Source organism: Papaver somniferum, chromosome 1 (genome assembly GCF_003573695.1).
Source record: "Papaver somniferum cultivar HN1 chromosome 1, ASM357369v1, whole genome shotgun sequence".
Classification (NCBI taxonomy): domain Eukaryota; kingdom Viridiplantae; phylum Streptophyta; class Magnoliopsida; order Ranunculales; family Papaveraceae; genus Papaver; species Papaver somniferum.
The window spans coordinates 175,033,202-175,052,515 of record NC_039358.1 but is presented as its reverse complement, the minus strand read 5'-3'; the positions used below and the strand labels follow the sequence as shown (position 1 = coordinate 175,052,515).

Here is a 19,314-nt window from a genome sequence, read left to right as displayed (position 1 = left end):
TATTTTTGTGAAAAGGAAAAATGGAGACAGTGGGAACATCATGAAGTTAACTGATTTCAGTTCCAATTATGGATTCATACAATATCCAATTATGTTAACTGATTTGAGGTCCAAATTCACAGTTCCTGATAAATTCGTATTCAGGATTCCGAACAAAATCATCTACACTTGATTATATGGGTCGGAAGGGGCCAAAACCTCTTGATGTTTGATGAAAATCCTCACTCACTCATTGCATGGCTTCTCGTTTTGAGTTGCTCAGTTATGTATCATTCATCCGCAGTTTCCCGTCAATGGGTGGAGCGAAAATCTGACAATATGTAAAATGTAAAAGTAAGACAAGAAGCAAATGCAGAAATCTTTAAAGTCTTCTAGTCACTCTCCCTCACAATGTGCCACCTCAACAAAACTTATACTATTCTGTGCACCAATAAACTGGGGGGAGGCTCCATACCTCGGATCATTTTACATCAATTTGAGCCCCACAACCAAAATAATCAATGGTGTGTTTTTTCAAGAGGATATGTGGAATTATTGCTAATTCAGGACAGGTCGCCAAATTACAGTTTTCCAGAAAATTACAAGGGTCGGATCTTCACCATTGGGGAGCATCCACTCAAAAGCACTTTTAAGATAGTTTCCACCTAGGCAAAATAGTCAAACCAATAACTGACTAAAGTGAAATTCAAACTTACCATATGTGCTCCTCCCAGACGCTTTCTGTCGGATACAGTGTGATCCATATTCAACTACAGATCGGCCCGACTGCTACTGGAAGAAGCAGTAGAATACTGTAACGCGAGATCTTTTACTATTTGAACCAATCCTTTCAAGTCATTTGCTCCCAATTCAAGGCAGTCCTTCAACAAGCCCCCTTCGATCTCTTCTTGCAATATCAGTACAACCTCTCTCAAAGGACCCTAAAGACCATCAACAGATTAGCAAAACAAAAACAAAGTTTCACAACCATGCAATACAGAGGATTGACACGAAAAAAGAACTCTTACTTGTATCAAGTACAACATTTATTTTGAAAGTTACGACCAGATAATTACACCATTTCACGGAAAAGAAATGAAGAATACTAGGTCCTTCTCTATGTTGATTCCGCATATAGTTTGGTGTTTTGACTAACCAAAAGGCGATGCTAACACATTGGTGCCGTTCCAATTAGCATATTTTACTCAACAAATTCTCTTAACTTTCTAAACTCTGACTAACCCACCACTTAAACAGAAACAACACACATACAATGAGAATGAATTTGATTAACAGAAGCCAGTCAATAGTGATTGAGCAGCTTAAATGATGCTCTAATACTTGATAGTTAGTTTTGACCAGAAGACCATCGTATGACAGACTGAAAATTAACATGGTTGCCATATCTCTTCTTCCCTATTCTATAAATTGCAATATTGAAAAAATAAAAACTTTGTACTTGAAGTCGAATTCCTTCTATTCGGTAAGTTCGTTACATACTAATGGAAACTGTTTAGTCAAGCAAGCACCATTACTGGTGACAACTTCGATCCCTTATAGACTATAGGTCCTTCTCTATGTTGATGCCATATAGTTTTGGTGTTTGACTAGCCAAAAGGTGATGCTAACACACTGGTAACATTCCTATTAGTATCTCTTACTCAACAAATTTTCTTAGTTTCTGGACACTAACTAACCCACCACTTGTTCAGAAACAACGCACACTGTACACACATATAAGGAGAACGAATTTGATTAACAGAAGCCAGTCAAAAGTGATTGTGCAGCTTAAATAATGCTCTGATACTTCTTTATAGTTAGTTTTGACCTCAATTACAATAGTTGCACCACTTCAAATCGATTTTTGCAAGTCAGGGGCTTCCTAATGTTGCAACCTGATACCCTAGCTTTCCATATCATTTTCTCTAAATCAACAGATATTATTCTAAGTTGGGTTATAAATGCGGTAATTATACTACACCTACTAATTTTGATAACAAATATGCTTTTACAGAGATGAAATATTATACATACCGATCGGCGAAACACTTGAAGGAGTTTCCACAAGATTGATTTAGAGATACTAAACAATTTCTGATAATTTCTAACAACCCAAGCAGCTCTCTCTTGATCCGAGTTCAACCGAGTCAACTCATTCAAACCCATCAAAATATCTTTGATTTCAGAAATGGCTCTAAACATGTCCATTGATGAACCCACATCTCTCCAAGCATAGTTCTTCAAATAGTCAATACCCATTGACCACATTCCTTTATAAAGCCCTAATCCTCCTCCTTTTAATTGATCAGCTATCTTTTTAGCTCTTTGTGATCCTGGATAATCCCCTCTAGAAGCTCGAAGATTTGACACTTTATTCATTAGTGAGTTGCTTAGTGAAATTAGGGTTCGTAACTGTCCAAAAGAAACGGCTTCGGCAGGTAGTAATGAAGTTGAAAGAATTAGACAGAGTACAAGAAATAAACGAGGTGAGGTTGTGTGCAAACGAGACATGATAATTGTAAGATTTTGGGTTCTTCTTCAGTTGAATTGAGAAAATGTTAGGGTTTTAAGGAAGTAACGATTTTAATAATTAATCGATGACAATGTCCGCGGAAAGCTTCGGCGGTTTTCTTTTTCTTAGTAAAGAAGGAAAGAGAACGATGAAGGGGATCTGGGTTGCACGGACACTCCATTTCCTGAGCCGTGTCCGACGCACCAATTTACGCGTCTGGTTTGGATAACGTGTGTCCGGCGCTTTTTTTAATATTTTCATTTAAATTTTTTTTTTTATTTTTATTATTATTAACCTAATGAAGAAAGACAAACATTTAGATCAATAATTTAGGTCTTTATTAGGATTTTGTAATTGGAAATGACATTAGTTGGACATGTGTTAATCTAAGAATACATTTTAATTGTGTCATGTATTTAATAGTGACTGATTGTTTGACATTCGACGTGTATAAACAAACGATTTCTTTTTTTCTTTCGAAATTTATACACATATAGCGTCACTTTCTAATTTTTAGGGTCGAAAAATACTTGACTTTGCTGTATAAATACATGATTATATATATAAAAATAATATATAAATAAATGCTTACACAACAGTGTATGCTGTGTCACGGGACGGCTGTGATAAATCCTTTGTATCAACTTACGGCTGTGATCTGTCCCTTCCCTCCCAGATTTATTTGATCATGTGGCTATCGTTGGTTGTCGTTAGTAAATGCCACCTACACATTATTATCATGGCCCACAAACTCCAAAGCCTCTATTTACTCTGTACGATTCACTTCTTCCATTATTTGTGATTGAATCTCCCATATCCATTAATTCTGTTATCCCAATAGCATCTCATGATCGCTCGAAATTCCCCTTCAACCAATTTCACAGCTTCTGAAATAAGTAACAATTTTAGGTTTGCCCTAATAATTTGATTTCCGTTCGGAATGATTAATTGGTGAAATTAAACCAAAAGAAACGCACGCCATGAATTTCATTGCATGCTGCCTCTATAAATTGTCTCAGAAAATCACAGGAAATCATCAGTCTCACCGGTTCAATATGTAATTTTCTGCTCTCTTCCTTCCGTTTACAGTTTCTATCAAAGTTATTTGACAAAAACAATTTTAAAAAAATTTCATTAGAGTTTCCACTTATGTTTGGTGTTGTCGATTAATTGTAATTCTTTCCGAGCTTAGTATTGGCGAGAACATTGTAATCTTTTACGGTAGCAAGTTAGGGTCTAAGGCTCTGACATCGTTAGCGGTGCCCCAACACATCTGTCGATATTTTTTCTTGATTAGTGATGGTTGTGATTGACGATGCAACCATGGATTCAATTAGCACCAGTAGATAAAAATCGCACTTGATTTTCCTTTTTTTGGTCTATCTAGATTCAATGTCCATTAACAGAATCGCTTGCTTCTTATTTTTATTTAAAAATTCCAAAAAAAAAAAAGAATTTAATCTCAATTATGTTAATTTTTATTTTACAGTATTTCGGGAATTTGTTTCCAATCGATACACCATCTCAATTGAAAGTATTATCGTCCAATTCAAACTGTAGTTATGTGCTAATGTTCAGTGAAACTGTTTTGATCAACCATAATTTTTGAATTGTACTCTGATCTTTGGTATAAATGCATGTAGCTTCACATACAAAGACAGAAATGGCGTCACAGGTTATCTGCAATATTCAGAAGGTTGGGCCCTCAGCCACCCAGGGGCCAGGACACACTCAAGAGCTTACGATCGCTTGACGAAGGAAAAAAAAGCATCGTTATCGTCCGTGTTACCCGGAAATGGGAAGAACTGGACTTCATGTCGACCAATGACGTTACCAGCATTGATATGGTTATTGTTGATAAGCAGGTAACAATCCAGACTAGATAGGCACCTAAATTTAAATACACCATTTAAAAATTGTGATGCGCTAACACGTTGATTGGTATAGGGGAAGAGTTACATGCGGTCATACCCAAAAATCTTATTTGGAAGTTTGATAAGCTGATTCGGGAGGGAGGTCTGTACTCTATGCAGAAACTACACTTGACCACTGCTAAACCCAAGTTCCGTCCTGCGCACAATGAGAAGCTGGCTTTCTTCCGGAGCACCACCTCCGTTTCTGCATTGGATGCCTACTCTGTGTCCATTATTCCCCAGAAATTCTGTTTCACTGAGTTTGAGGCCATAGAATCGAACCTCCAGAACATACATCTTACAGGTAAATTGAAACTGAGTACTATCCATGTGTTGTTTCTCATTTTGATGACCATATTTGCACCTAATCACCGTTAGAAGTTCCACATAGCATGATCGCGACATGATTAGCATTTTCAATTCAACCACCGGTAACATGACAACTTGACAGTATTTTTGAAGGGTCTAATGTATTTTACGTAGCACAAAATTTTACTTTAACTTCTGTGACACATGCATTTTTTTTCTTGACCTTTGCAACCTTTCTGATGCAGATGTCGTAGGTTTCTTAAAAACAGTGACCAACATCCAGGTGCTTCAAAGGTCCGGTGGGCAATCAAGCCGAATGCGCGAGATCACAATTGAAAATCTCAGGTGACCGCACTTTGATTTTACAAATAATGAATCCGTTAGTGCCAATGCATAATCAAATTCTTTTTTCCTTCCACAGGGGCACAACTATGAAAATTGCTCTATGGGGTTCTGCCGCCAAGTAGGGTATGACCCAATTGATTGCAACTTCGTCCCATGTGCTGTGTTGGTTGTTGTGTGCTCCACTTTTGTTAAGAACTACCAAGGTATCCCAAGGGATAATTAGGTTTAAAAGAAACATTTAATTAGGTTTTGATAAGAATAATTGACTATAATGTGTAATTTTGTATTTCACTCCACTTCACGAGTTCAGAGATTACTTGGTAAGCAGTGATTTTTTCATTATCAATCTTATCTCGCTGCCGTCACTGTGTGTATAATGAAAGCCATATTCAGATGTGTGCATGCTTATATAAACCAATACTTCATTTTTTATTTTTGTCCATATTTATATGCAGGCCTCTAACGTTCTCATATGTAATGCAACCCGCCACCCATGTGCTGATAGAAAATGGTTGGCACTATCTTGCCTGCCATCGGTGTAGCAAGAAGGTTATGGGTGATGATGGAGACCTTTGGTGCACTAAATGTGAAGCCAAAGTTGAAATGCCATTGCAAGGTAATCACTCAGAACCTAATTTTCAATGATTCAGAAATGTCGAAAGCTATCCATCACTTAACCACTGCACGGGTCGATTGTTCCTTTTTGTATCACAGGTTTGTTCCTTTTTGTATCACAGGTTCATGGTCCGCTTTGAGGCGGAGGACCCACTGGCACCACAGTCTTTGTAGCCTAGATAGTGAAGTCCATAAATTGGTCCGTTCTACCGCGGCTGAGCTCATAGGAGCCTCAGAGGTAAACCCGTCTCTAGATTTCGGATTTGATGATATATTTTGTGTATGACATTAGCCGGCAAACTTGCATTCTTTGCGATTGAGTTTTGGTCCACCCATACGTGCATACCTATATATCATAAACCCATTTTTTATTTTCATCTGTAAATATCTTTGAAAGATTTGGGGAGTCTTTCATCTGAAAAATGAAATTAAGGAAACACAGTAAATCAATTCTCAATCGGTAATTTTTAAAAAAATTAAAAGAGTTAAGTAGAGAGTTTAGTATAGAAATTGAAAAAATTAAAAGAGTTAAGTAGAGAGTTTAGAGTAGAAATTGAATTGAATACCTGAGGAGATTGATATTTATAGACCCAAATATTTATGTCTTATTATTTCATGTTCATCCATCAAATTAATGTTACATTCAACTCTTAATATCGCAGGATAATGCAAAATCTGCGGTAATATCTGGATTCTTGCAGATACTTCAGCAAGCGGTTGATTTCCAAATTACTATCAATTCCTTCAACATGAAACATAAAATACCGATCAGCTTTACCGTCACCCGCATTAACTCCCCTGCTCTTCTAGGCAAAGGTGTTTTTGCGACTGTGAAAGTTGAAGGGGTTACAGACATTGTTGATGTAATGATGGTTTATTAGTTATTACTGCATCTCTTACACTTTGTAACTCTGTTTTTCCTGGCACAATTTCCCATCCAAAATATTTTTAGTCTCTTTTGTTATAGTCACAGGCACTATCTGCTGCATGTTTTTTTCATTCAAAAAATCATGAAACCAAATGCTTGCTTATGGATAGTTTCTTTTTATATTTTTTACCACGCAGAAACGAGATGGACAGTTTGCTTTGTTTCGCAGTAGCATGATTTTTTGAGGTTTGGTATGTCATAGAACCACAAGCCAAAAAGAGTTGGTGTTTTCATGATTTTGAGCTTTGTCTGCATAAATTCAATGAATCAATTATACAACCATTCAGACTTTTTCACAAACAGGTTGTGCCCTATAAATGAACCCAATAGAATACCCAAATATTCATTGATTAACTCACATTCAAAAATCTAAGAAACCAAAATCATAGCACAAAATATCATTTAACACATACCAAAATCGATATTGACTAAATTTAATCAAATAGAAGTGTTACCATGGATTTTTAAATGATGTTCCATTATCTCAATCATCGCCTTCTCTTATAGCTCGCATCAAGAAATGGGGTACTAACACCATACACTTCATTCTCTATGGGAACTCCACTGTATTCTAACCTCCCTTCGATTATCTCCACAGCTACAAAAAAATCCCCTGAACTTTAATTACATTGACCCATTGAAATTTTATCGAATCGATTTAAAATGAAAACATTCTCAATTTTCATCCATATTTGAAGAACTTTGATGGTATTCAGTCAATTGAAGTTATTGCTTTGTCAATTGAATTGATGAACAGTAGTGGAGGTTCTGACTAATCGTTATATAACAACAAAATCCTCAGTTAAATTTTTATTGAAAAAAACAGCGAACTGTGGGGCTTGGGCGACAGCAAAGCACCCCAAAATGAGACGGTGTGATGCGACACGGGTCATTCCTTAGTGCATATACATGTCCGTGTCCTAGTTTTTTTGAGAATTTTGTAGTGTTTCACGTCCGCGTCTGTGCAACCTAGAAGGGAATGCTTGGAAAATTCAAGATTACTAATACGGGTACAAATTGCTTGCGGAAATGATTTAGCTACCGTGGGATTATCCCGACAGATAATCCCGCCTCTAACATAATGATGGGACCCCCTATTTTCTTGGTGGGATTGGGTGGGACGGGGACCGCCAAATTGTGAGAGGCGGATTATCTGTCGGGATAATCCCGCGGTAGCCCTATCACTTCTGAATTGCTTGGAAGTGTACCATCCCAAAGACAATGAATGTTTTGTCTTATCTGTACTTTAGTACGCTCCCAAGTAATTTGGTTTCCCATGAGCAGTCTTGGGAAAATTGGTGTCTTATGTTTTTCCTTTCCCGTATTACATTGTTTATATGGATATGGAAGAAGATCATCTGACCAACCTAACTACTAGCAACCTTGTGGGAACTAACCCATTCCAAACCCCCAAGGTACAATCCTACACTCTTACTAAAATGCTTATCCCCATTCAAATTTCTATCAGTAAGCATGGCTTATTTCTAATATATTTTAATATTCCTAGCTCTAACCCATATCAATAACAAAATCCATAAATTCCAATGCATAGGATACATCATCCTTATTTTCTTATATCCAATGGTCTCATATTTCTGGCAATTTTTTTCTATCATGTCATGGAACTGTCAAGGACTAGGAAAACCTCATACTAGTAGACATCTGAACAACATGTTGAACAAACAGAATCCTGATATTTTCTTTCTGTGTGAAACTAAACAACGAACTGATAATCTAAAATCTATCCTTAGCAACATAGGAGCCACTAACTTTTGGTTTGTAGAACCTAAAGGAAAAAATAAAACTGCAGGAGGCCTTGTCTTAGCTTGGAAAACCAATTTAATTGTCACCATCCAAGATTTTTCTAATAATCACATTAGTGTTATTGTGCAACCTAGTATAGGGGACCCTTGGCTATTCGTAGGTTATTATGGAAGTCCTTATACTACCTTAGATAAACTTCATTCTTGGAAAATGATAGAAAATACTAGCAAACACAATAATCTTCCTTGGCTGACGATGGGGAATTTAAATTTTGTTTTACATGAACATGAAAAATTTAGTCAACATGCTTTAAATTCTTGTGAAGCTAACATTTTTCTGGAAAAAGTGGAGGAAGTCAATCTTACTGATTTGGGGTATACTCAGTGTCCATTCACATGGACTAACAGAAGACTAAGAACTCATCTTACAAAACAAACACTTGATAGAGGTTTAGCTACTGAGGAATGGATAGACTTATTCCCAAATTCAACAATCTTCAACCTCCCTGCCATTGGCTCAGATCACAACCCAATCATCCTCAATACCAATCCCAATTGGAGACATGGACATATCCCATTCAAATTTTTTGGTCCTTGGATATAACATCAAGAATGCAAAGACATCATAACTGAATGCTGGAAGACTAAGCACAAAGGCTCTCTTGCTATCAAAATAGCAAGGAAACTAAGAGATATCAAAATTAAGCTCAAGACCTGGAACAAAGAAGTTTATGGAAATATCAAGACTAATCTGGAAGAATGTCTCCGGCATTTGGAATGGATCACAAATAAGCAGTTCAATAATTCTAGAGGACGTGACATCAGAGAAGCCAATAAAAAAGTGAGCACTGACAGAATGTTCAAGAATGTTTCTGGAAAACCAAAAGCAGAGAGCAACTCATAAAACTAGGGGATAGAAACACCAACTTTTTTCATGTTTCTTCTAAGAAAAGATACAGAAGAAACAACATTGTTTCAATTCAAAAAGAAGATGGCACCTGGTTACATAACAGTAAGGAAATTGCCACATGCTTTACAAACCACTTTGCTCATATGTCCACAGCTGAACCAATAGCCATCAACCAATCCATCATCAACCTCATCCCCACCATTATCACCAATGCTGAAAATAACAATCTTTTAAGAACCCATGAAGCTACTGAAATCAAAGCTATCCTCTTTGACATGGCAGGAGACAAAGCTCCTGGCCCAAATGGTTTCCCACCAAATTTTTTCAAGAAAATTGGGAAATTGTTGGTGAAGATATTATTACCATGATCCAGAACTTCTTCACTACTGGATTCCTCCTAAAAGAGATGAACTCCACATTTATCTCTCTCATCCCTAAAACTGATAACCCAACTACCCCTTCTCAATTCAGACCCATATCCCTTTGCAATACTACCTACAAAATCATCTCTAAACTTCTAGCCCAAAGACTTAAACCTCTTCTCCCCAACCTGATATCCCCATTCCAATCAGCCTTTATACATGGCAGGCAAATATCTGACAACATTTCCATAGTCCATGAGCTTATTCATCATATGAATACCAGAAAAGGGAAAAAATGAGCTAATTCAACTATGGGCATCAAGATTGACATGACAAAATCCTTTTATAGGGTGAACTGGAATTTCTCATCAAAATTATGCTTCAAATGGGCTTCAACACACAATGGTGCAACTTAATATAGCAATGCATATACACCACCAACCTTGCAGTTTTGGTCAATGGCTCTCCAGGAACTTTCTTCAACCCTTCTAGAGGTTTCAGACAAAGAGACCCCTTATCCCCATACATATTTCTTTTCTGCATGGAAGCTTTATCAAGATATCTGGTTTTTGCAGAAACCCAAGATCTTATACATGGAACTAAAATCTGCAATAATGCTCCAGCAATCAGCCATCTCCTCTTTGCTGATGATTGCATGATATTCTGCAAATCCAATAAAGAGGAATGCAACAACTTAAAGAAAAATTTTCAAGATTTTAGTCAATCTTCTGGGCAACTGATAAACTTTGCTAAATCTGGCATCTTATTCAGCAAAAATATTGACCCTGCTATTGCTGATAGTATAAGTTTTTAGAGCATAGCTCGATCGACCTCGCATGCGTTGCTATCTCAATCATGTTTTTCAATGTTATTGATCATATGAGTCTTGATTTCTGGACTACATAGCTAAGTCTCGGAATAGGATAGAAAAGTGTAGTTGAGCTCAAGGAATTCATGGCGATTCATCATACAACGACGAAGATTTACTCAAGGAACGTGGAACTTCATCAACAAAAAGGTATGTGGAGACTTGAACTTATGTATCACTCAAAATTCTATCTCTTCTATCTCCTTCTTCTTATGAGACAAAAGTCGTATGCTATATAGACTGGATCATACACATTTGATATTTTGAGTTGAGTATATCTCGCCTATCTATATCTCGAAATCATGTGTTGGTAAAGCGTTTCGCTTTAATCAAGTTTATCTTCACCGAGTGACGAAAGTCATGAAAAGTTTCAATTACTTTGAGAATTGCTCTGACGCGAAACGGTCTGTGAATAACGGCTATATAACGTCCTCTGAGAATGTCTCAATGATTGGAATGAGAGTTTAGATTACATAACCATGTATTTCTTAATCCGAAGTTTTTGAACTTTGTTGATTGAGAGACACCAGAGGAATTGGCTTTGCCAAGTCCGCAAACCCAGTCCACGAACTCAGTCCGCGAACTGACGGAAGTTCTTGTACCGAGAATTTCTGCTGGGATTTTCCAAAAACTCGTTTGCGTGTAAGTCCTCGAACTCAGTCCGCGAACGTAGTCTACGAACTGGTGAAAATATCTTTGCCGAGATTTTCTGTTGAGTTTGGAAAACTCCACCGGTTGTCTTAAGTCCGCAAACTTGTTTGTGAGCTTAAGAGGTTATGATCTAAAGATGTGCTCTGAACATGAAACTTAAATTACTAAGGAATGCTTTATGCAAACCGTGGCTATAAAGTTCATGAGCCGATTCAATCGAATCGAATCATCTTTGTTTCAATTGTGTCTTGTGTAGTTACATAAGATCTCATAGCAATTGAACAACTCTCTAACTAGTTCATTTGAGTCAATTGAACTAGTTATGGTGAAGAAGAACAAGGTTAATATGAAATGCTCATATGGTTAACCTTTTGGGTTACTATGTTGAACCAACATACACGTACACATTTGGGCATGGTTTTCACAAACCCAGTAAACGTCTACCCAAGTGTGTGTGACAAGCTAAGTTTTCGATCTAACGGTTGAGAAATATTAGCTTGAATCTAAATCAGGTTTTTATCTAACGTGAGTATGGCTTGCTTTGTAACTAAGGCAAAACCCTGATTTGAAGACTATATAAAGGAGACATCTAACATTGTGCAAAACTAATCCCCACACGTCTGTGTGATACTAGTGCGCTCGCTAGAGTCGATTCTCCTTTAACGTTTGGTTTTCTTCTCTAAAACCAGGTTAACGACTTAAAGACTTCATTGGGATTGTGAATCCAGACCGATACTACTTTTATCGTAGTTGTGTGATCTGATCTTGAATCTTCTATCGTACGAGTACAATCTTTGATTGGCTTGAGATCGTGAGAGTTCTCCGATAGGCAAGATAAAGAAGTCACAAACATCTTCGTCTCACTGTTTGTGATTCCTCGACAAACCGCCTGTGTAGTCAGGAAGGATTGTAGAGAGGTGACTGATTAATCTAGGCTGTTCTTCGGGAATATAAGACTGGATTATCAATTGGTTCCTGTTCACCTTGATTTCATATCTTAATACGGAACAAAACCTAGGGTTTATCTGTGGGAGACAGATTTATCTTTTGATAGACTTTTCTGTGTGAGACGGATTTGTTTATTATCAAGTCTGCGATTTTGGGTTGCAGCAACTCTTGGTTGTGGGTGAGATCAGCTAAGGAAATCAAGTGCGCAGTATCCTTTTGGGATCAGAGGCGTAGGAGTACAACTGTACCTTGGATCAGTGGGAGACTGATTGGGGTTCAACTATAGTCCAGTCCGAAGTTAGCTTGGAGTAGGCTAGTGTCTGTAGCGTCTTAATACAGTGTGTATTCAATCTGGACTAGGTCCCGGGGTTTTTCTGCATTTGCGGTTTCCTCGTTAACAAAACTTCTAGTGTCTGTGTTATTTCTTTTCCGCATTATATTTTATATAATTGAAATAATACAGGTTGTGCGTTCGTGATCATCAATTGGAAATCCAACCTTTGGTTGTTGATTGATATTGATTGATCCTTGGACATTGGTATTTGGTACCGTCCAAGTTATTCCTTGTATTTGATAAAGACTCGCTATTGCTTTTAGCTTGAGTAAAAATCAAATCAAGAGAGAGATATTAACTCCTTGAGATACTTTTATCTAGATTGAGTCTGACTGTCTAGTTGATTCTCTAGCAAAGTATTTCGGAGTTAATCCATACAGATTGCTAAGCGAAATATTGGGTGGTATTGTTAGACCCCCGCTTTTTCATAAGTCAATCTCTGCAAGTTCAAAGAATCAATCCTAAGGAATAATATTTGGGGTCTCCTCTCTTCACCAACAGAAGAAAAGTACAATCCTTCAAGCCTTGTGTGGAAAAGCTAAAGTTTAGACTTGCAGGTTGGAAAACCAATATGTCAACTGCTGGAAAAGTTTTTATGATCCAAACTGTCACCTCTACTTCCAGCATCTATCAAATGAATTGTTTCAAGATCCCAAAGGCAACCTGCAAAGAGATAAATGTTATTCAAAGGAATTTCTTCTGGAATAAAGACCCTAATAAACATAAAGGTCTCTTCTACATAGCCTGGGATGTTGTCAACAAACCTAAAGAACTGGGAGGCCTAGAATTCAAGAATATGGAATTTTTCAACATAGCAATGATCACAAAGATTGCCTGGATACTAATTGTTGAACCACACTCTCTCTGGAGCTGCACTATGAAGGTATCACACTATCCTAACACTGAGGTCATCAGAATGGACATCAAGCCTAAGTACAATGACTCATGGATCTGGAAAGGAATCCTGGAAGGAATAACTCAAATTCAAAGCCATTATATCTGGAAGATTGGAAAAGGTACCTGCATTCAAATCTGGGAAGATAGATGGATCAAAGACTACCCTTACATCCTCCAACGAAACCCTAATTGTCCCTCAAACCTTACAACTGTCAATCAACTCATCAATACCAATGGTGACTGGGATCTGGATCTGTTAGCTATTTGGTTCACTCAAGATGTTCAAAACCTCATTATCCCCACACATCATAACCCCAATAATGAAGATACTATAAGTTGGAGCCTAACTCATACAGGAAATTTCACTGTGAAACCTTTATATGATAAACAAATCAATGACAAATATGCTAGTGATATCTTCAGAGCTCAATGGGGGGGGGGGGGGGAATTTGGAAGCTGGACACTACACCAGATATTCATCTATTTATTTGGAAATGTGCTCATGGAATTCTGCCAATTAATGCCAAGTCTGCTAGTATCCTGAGCTATATTGATCCCATATGCTCCCTCTACAACAATGCTCAAGAAGACATTACTCATGTGCTCCTGGCTTGTCCTACTGCCTCCAGAGTTTGGGAAAAACTCTTTGGTCAGTCACACCAACGCTTCACTGCTTTCAATACCTTCCATGATTGGCTCAACAGCTGGCTCTGCATGGAAAACCCGAACTTAAGCTGGAATGCTATGTTTGCTACCATTTGTTGGTTTATCTAGAAAGCCAGATGTGACACGGTCTTCAGGAATTCAACTCCAACAGCTGACCAAACTACTCTGAAGATCACTCAACACTTACGCACCTATAACAGAGTGATAAACAATCCTGGGCATATTCTGATAACCCTTACTACACTGATAATGCAGATGATCACCAGTTGACAATTGAGAGATTGACCAGAAATCACAAGGAGAAATTTGGCATCACTATCTGCATGAAAATTATGGAAGTTAATAATATCATGATTAATGGTGATCCACAAACTTTCACTAACTTTGGTTTTGTTGCTTTGTCCTTCTCAGGTCAATGTGTGGGAGCAAGAAACTTCAAAGACCCAGCAATTTGACTCAGCAGAACAGATATAGCCAGCAGAGGAGCTCAACTAGCACTAGAATGGGGTATGGAGATGCAGAAGTCCAACATCGACTTTGCTGCAAAAGATGAAGAAACCCTCCAAGCTATAAAGAAAGGATACCAAATGGAAGTTCAAGAACGATTTCATGAAAGTTACTCTCACAGCAATGGTGGTAAATTTGAAGCGATTACTTTTGTGTTAGGCAAGCTAATCAAGTTAACTCCTCAGCAAAATTCTAACGTTGTTAGATTGGCACTCATTTCTAGTCAGTCTCCTATCCTAAATAATCTGAACTGGAAAGGTCCAAACTGAAAAGACGAGGGTACCCAAATATACCTCAAACTAAAACTTTTCCACCTATAAATCCTTTCTCCGAAAGTGATTGTCTATGGACTGAGTCGAGACAATACAACAAATCGGTTCACACTTCGTGTGATCGTCTATGGATACGAGATCGAGGCTGAAAAAGCGGGGGTACAACAACCACACCCAATATTTTCGCTTAGCAATATGTATGGACAAACTCCAATATACTTTCTAGAGAATCAACTAGACAGTCAGACTCAATCTAGATAAAAAAGTATATCAAAGAGTTTATATCTCAATCTCTCGATTTGATATATACTCAAGAAAATATAAATCTGCGAGTCTTTATCAAATACTAGAGAGATAACTTGATGGTACCAAAGACCAATATCCAAGTGTCAATCAATTTAAATCAACAACCAAAAGGTCGGATATTCTAATTGATTGAACAACGCACAACCTGTGATATTTCAATTATATAACAAATATAATGCAGAAAAGAAATAACACAAACACCAGAATTTTGTTAACGAGGAAACCGCAAATGCAGAAAAACCCCGAGACCTAGTCCAGATTGAACACACACTGTATTAAGCCGCTACAGACACTAGCTTACTCCAAATTAACTTCGGTCTGGAATGTAGTTGAACCCCAATCAATCTCACACTGATCCAAGGTACAGTTATACTCCTACGTCTCTGATCCCAGCAGGATGCTACATACTTTATTCCCTTAGCTGATCTCACCCATAACTAAGAGTTGCTACGACCCAAAGTCGAAGACTTTAATAAACAAATCTGTATCACACAGAAAAGTCTACGGCAATAGATAAATCTGTCTCCCACGAATATAACTACGAGTTTTGTTTCGTCTTTTGATAAATCAAGGTGAACAGGAACCAATTGATAAACCGGACTTATATTCCCGAAGAACAGCCTAGTATTATCAATCACCTCACAATAATCTTAATCGACGCGGCGAAAAAAGATATTGTGGAATCACAAACGATGAGACGAAGTGTTTGTGATTAATTTTATATTTTGCCAATCGTGGATATCAATCTCAAGCCAATTATTACAATTGTACTCGTACGATAGAAACAACAAGATCAGATCACACAACTACGAGAAATTAGTATCGGTCTGGCTTCACAATCCCAATGAAGTCTTTAAGTCGTTAACCTGGTTTAGAAGAAGAAACCAAAAATTAAAGGAGAATCGACTCTAGCTTAGCACAACTAGTATCACACAGAAGGTGTGGGGATTAGGTTTCCCAGTTGCTAGAGTTCTCCCTTATATAGTCTTTCAAATCAGGGTTTGCAATCAATGTTAGCTTGGTAACAAAACATTCAATATTCACCGTTAGATGAAAACCTGATTAGATTCAAGCTAATATCTTTCAACTGTTAGATCGAAAACTAGCTTGTTACTCACAAATTAAATGCACGTTTCTAGGCTTGTGTAACCGTACCCAAACTTGTACATTTGTTGGTTCAACAATAGTTAACCAAATGGTTAGCCATATGATCACTTTCATATCAACCATATTCTTCTTCACCATAACTAGTTCAAGTGACTCAAATGAACTAGATAGAGAGTTGTTCAATTGCAAGGAAATCTTATGTAACTACACAAGACACAATCGAAGCAAAAACGATTTCATTCACTCGAATCGGTTCATGAACTATATAGCCACGGTTTGCAATTTGCATTCCTTAGTTTATATAAGAATAAGTTCACAAACATCGTTTTTAGATATAACCTACTCAAGTTCGCGGACTTAAGTTCCCGGACGGAGTTCACAAACTCCGGCATAAATTCTCGGGACGAGAAATTCCGCCAGTTCATGGACTGAGTTCGCGGACTTGGCTCACGCCACCATGCCGGTTCTCTTGATCAACAAAGTTCTCAAACTTCGGTTCAAGGAATAAGGACTTATACATATATGTGTTTCCACAACAATGCTTATATCCTCCAATGGTTATATAATCTAACCTCTCATTCCAATCATTGAAACATTCTTAGAGGACGTTGATATTCTATAGTTGTTATTCACAAACTATTTTTCGCCAAAGTAAGCAATTTTCAAAGTGATTGAAACTTGTCATGACTTTCGTCACTAGGTAAAGATGAACTTGGTTAAAGCGAAAGCTTACCGACACATATTTCGAGAAATAGATAGGCGAGATAAACTCCGCTCGAAATAGCAAATGTGTATAATCTAAGTCTATATAGAAAAACGACTTTTGTCTCAAGATAGGAGATAAATAGAATTTTGAGTAATAAATAAGTTCAAGTCTCCACATACCTTTTAGTCGATGAAGATCCACCGGTTCCTTGAGTAGTCCTTCGTCTTGTATGATGATTGTCATGGAATTCTTGAGCTCAACTACACTTTCTATCCTAGTCCGAGACCTTAGCTATAGTAGACTAGAAATCAAGACTTATAGTTTTGATCACTAACATTGACAAACATGCTTGAGATAGCAACGGATGCGAGTTCGACCGAGAAATGCTCTAACAATCTCCCCCTTTGTCAATTTTAGTGACAAAACTATCAATACATATGGAATACAAAAGATAAATAAATTAACTTTTGTAGCTCCTATTCCATACGCCTAATCTTCAACATTACTCGAAATCTTCGTCACTTCCAAGTACTCCAATGATCCCAAAGGTTGTGAGTTCAGCATCATCGTTGTTGAAAATCTGTAGCTATAAAAACGAGAAAACAAGTGTTCTCAATCATTGTTTTACAGTGTCATAGTATCATTACACAGCGTCAGAGTTCAATTGTATCACAACTTCAACAACAATACTATGGTGATATGTATCACTCCCCCTTAGTCAATACTCCATCTCACATGGAAACCACTCCCCCTTACATAATGATCCGAAAACCATATGTATTTTTAGTGTGAACTACATATTAATGCTTTCCCTTTTTGTCAATAAAATTGGCAAAGGTACAAGAACGAGATCCTAATGGAATTTCCGAAAGAGACATTTCTTGACCAAAAGAAAGCAAAAATATATCATCTTATTTAGATGCAATCATAAATCCGAAGCTAAATGCATTCATCAAGGAGTTTATAAAGATACAAGATAACCCCTATAATATTCCACAGCCGCACTCCTCACAAAGATTTGGCAATTAAGCACAAGTTCAGTTAAGAACTCTCCCCCATTTAATGTCATTCCCGAAAGAACAACAAGAGCGACCTTAGTTTCGAAAGAAAATAAGGATTTCTTTGGACATAACAAATCACATACAAGTATGAATTTGAATCCAAAATATTCAATTAAACTAACCACAAGAGAACCCATGATTAATTTAATCGAAAAATGCTCAAACATAAGTGAACTTATGGAGACTCAAAAATATACAATTAGATTAATCATAAGAGAACCCATAATTAATCTAATCGAAATACACAACCAAACTAATCACAAAAGTAATCAATTTAATTGGTCATGCTCATCATAAGAAAACTTACGGAGCAACAACTAAATAACCAAACAAGATGATTAATTTAGTTGAAAAATGCTCGACATAAAGTACCTCACGGAACAACAACATAGCTAATCATAAAAATAATCAACTTGGTCGTTTAATGCTCAACATAAGACACTTTACGGAGCCTCACAGTAATACATAAATATATGGATCAGGGAAGATCAATACTGCGGAATACACAAGGATTCATTCTATTTTCCATCACTATTCTCTTAACAACATTCAATAGACATAATCCTTGCAAACAAAAGATTTTAACCTATCTTCCATCAATAATTGACATAATAGGCTTAACTTTTGTGTTTGTCAAAAGTCTATTCATTCTTTTATCAATATAGACATATCGACATACGAAAGACTTTACTTTTGACAAGTTATGGGACAATTATAGTTCACGGACGTAAACACACATATCCCATAACAATATTCCAATATATAAAACCATAAAGATTAATACTGCAAAAATCATCTTCCAACACAAATTTAGAATTTAAACCAATAAATCGAGAAACAGGAAGACGAAAGCGTTGGACATAGCTATGTGAAATCACAATAATGGCTATTCCAAACTCTAGTAATCCTTCTCAAAAATAAGAATAAATTCTCATAAGAAGTTTCCTAGGCAACAAGACAAACTCGTAATGCACATACAAGATGATTTGTCCTTATAGGGTAGACTCAATATTTTTGCATGGATTTACACCAATAATAGCTACCAAATGCGTATAAAAATATTTTCTTAACAAAGAAGAACATACAAAGTCAATAACGACTAGGCACCATATTTCACAAAGGATGATTGTGAACATTCAAGAATTCCACAGCACTGCATACTACTTTCCATTCTTGAACTTCCTTCTTTGTGATTCACCAAAAACATTCTTGTAAAAGCTACAAATTAGCTTAGAAGAGTAGTACTCCAAGAATCCAAGAGCCCAAGTTCAAGAGAAATGGAACAAGTGCAACGAAACGGAGCAAAATACTCTAAAAACAAGAGACAGGACAAATACCAATCTTAACTCATCCAA

The 19,314-nt window shown here is 37.0% G+C and overlaps 2 protein-coding genes across 4 annotated transcripts; one reads left to right on the top strand and one right to left on the bottom strand.

The window, feature by feature from the left end:
• Positions 1–38: 38 nt before the first annotated feature.
• On the bottom strand, positions 39–2,695 carry LOC113308579. Of its 2 annotated transcripts, XR_003339922.1 has the most exons (3): positions 2,014–2,695; positions 696–920; positions 70–310 (listed from the first exon to the last, which is right to left on the bottom strand). XR_003339922.1 is itself a non-coding variant. In XM_026557050.1 (2 exons), exons 1-2 carry the CDS (start codon positions 2,488–2,490, stop codon positions 750–752), a joined length of 648 nt encoding a protein of 215 aa, XP_026412835.1. In that variant the 5' UTR covers positions 2,491–2,695; the 3' UTR covers positions 39–749. The 2 variants fall into 2 exon arrangements, 1 of the variants encoding a protein (XP_026412835.1); XM_026557050.1 differs by having other exon boundaries at positions 39–920.
• A 610-nt stretch (positions 2,696–3,305) lies between these two features.
• On the top strand, positions 3,306–6,637 carry LOC113308570. 2 transcript variants are annotated; one of them, XR_003339918.1, is made up of 8 exons: positions 3,306–3,548; positions 4,135–4,356; positions 4,439–4,708; positions 4,959–5,058; positions 5,135–5,261; positions 5,514–5,674; positions 5,796–5,911; positions 6,336–6,637. XR_003339918.1 is itself a non-coding variant. In XM_026557035.1 (8 exons), exons 5-8 carry the CDS (start codon positions 5,159–5,161, stop codon positions 6,552–6,554), a joined length of 519 nt encoding a protein of 172 aa, XP_026412820.1. In that variant the 5' UTR covers positions 3,306–3,548; positions 4,135–4,356; positions 4,439–4,708; positions 4,959–5,058; positions 5,135–5,158; the 3' UTR covers positions 6,555–6,637. The 2 variants fall into 2 exon arrangements, 1 of the variants encoding a protein (XP_026412820.1); XM_026557035.1 differs by having other exon boundaries at positions 5,135–5,181.
• The last annotated feature ends 12,677 nt before the right edge of the window (positions 6,638–19,314 follow it).

Excerpts from the sequence above, each read along its gene's own strand:
- LOC113308579 (XM_026557050.1), bottom strand. The coding sequence starts at position 2,490 with ATGTCTCGTTTGCACACAACCTCACCTCGTTTATTTCTTGTACTCTGT. Across the intron at positions 921-2,013 it reads TTCAAGTGTTTCGCCGATCG|GGTCCTTTGAGAGAGGTTGT; the intron begins GTATGTATAATA and ends GATGGTCTTTAG.
- LOC113308570 (XM_026557035.1), top strand. The coding sequence starts at position 5,159 with ATGGGGTTCTGCCGCCAAGTAGG. Across the intron at positions 5,182-5,513 it reads GGGTTCTGCCGCCAAGTAGG|GCCTCTAACGTTCTCATATG; the intron begins GTATGACCCAAT and ends ATTTATATGCAG. Across the intron at positions 5,912-6,335 it reads AGCTCATAGGAGCCTCAGAG|GATAATGCAAAATCTGCGGT; the intron begins GTAAACCCGTCT and ends TTAATATCGCAG.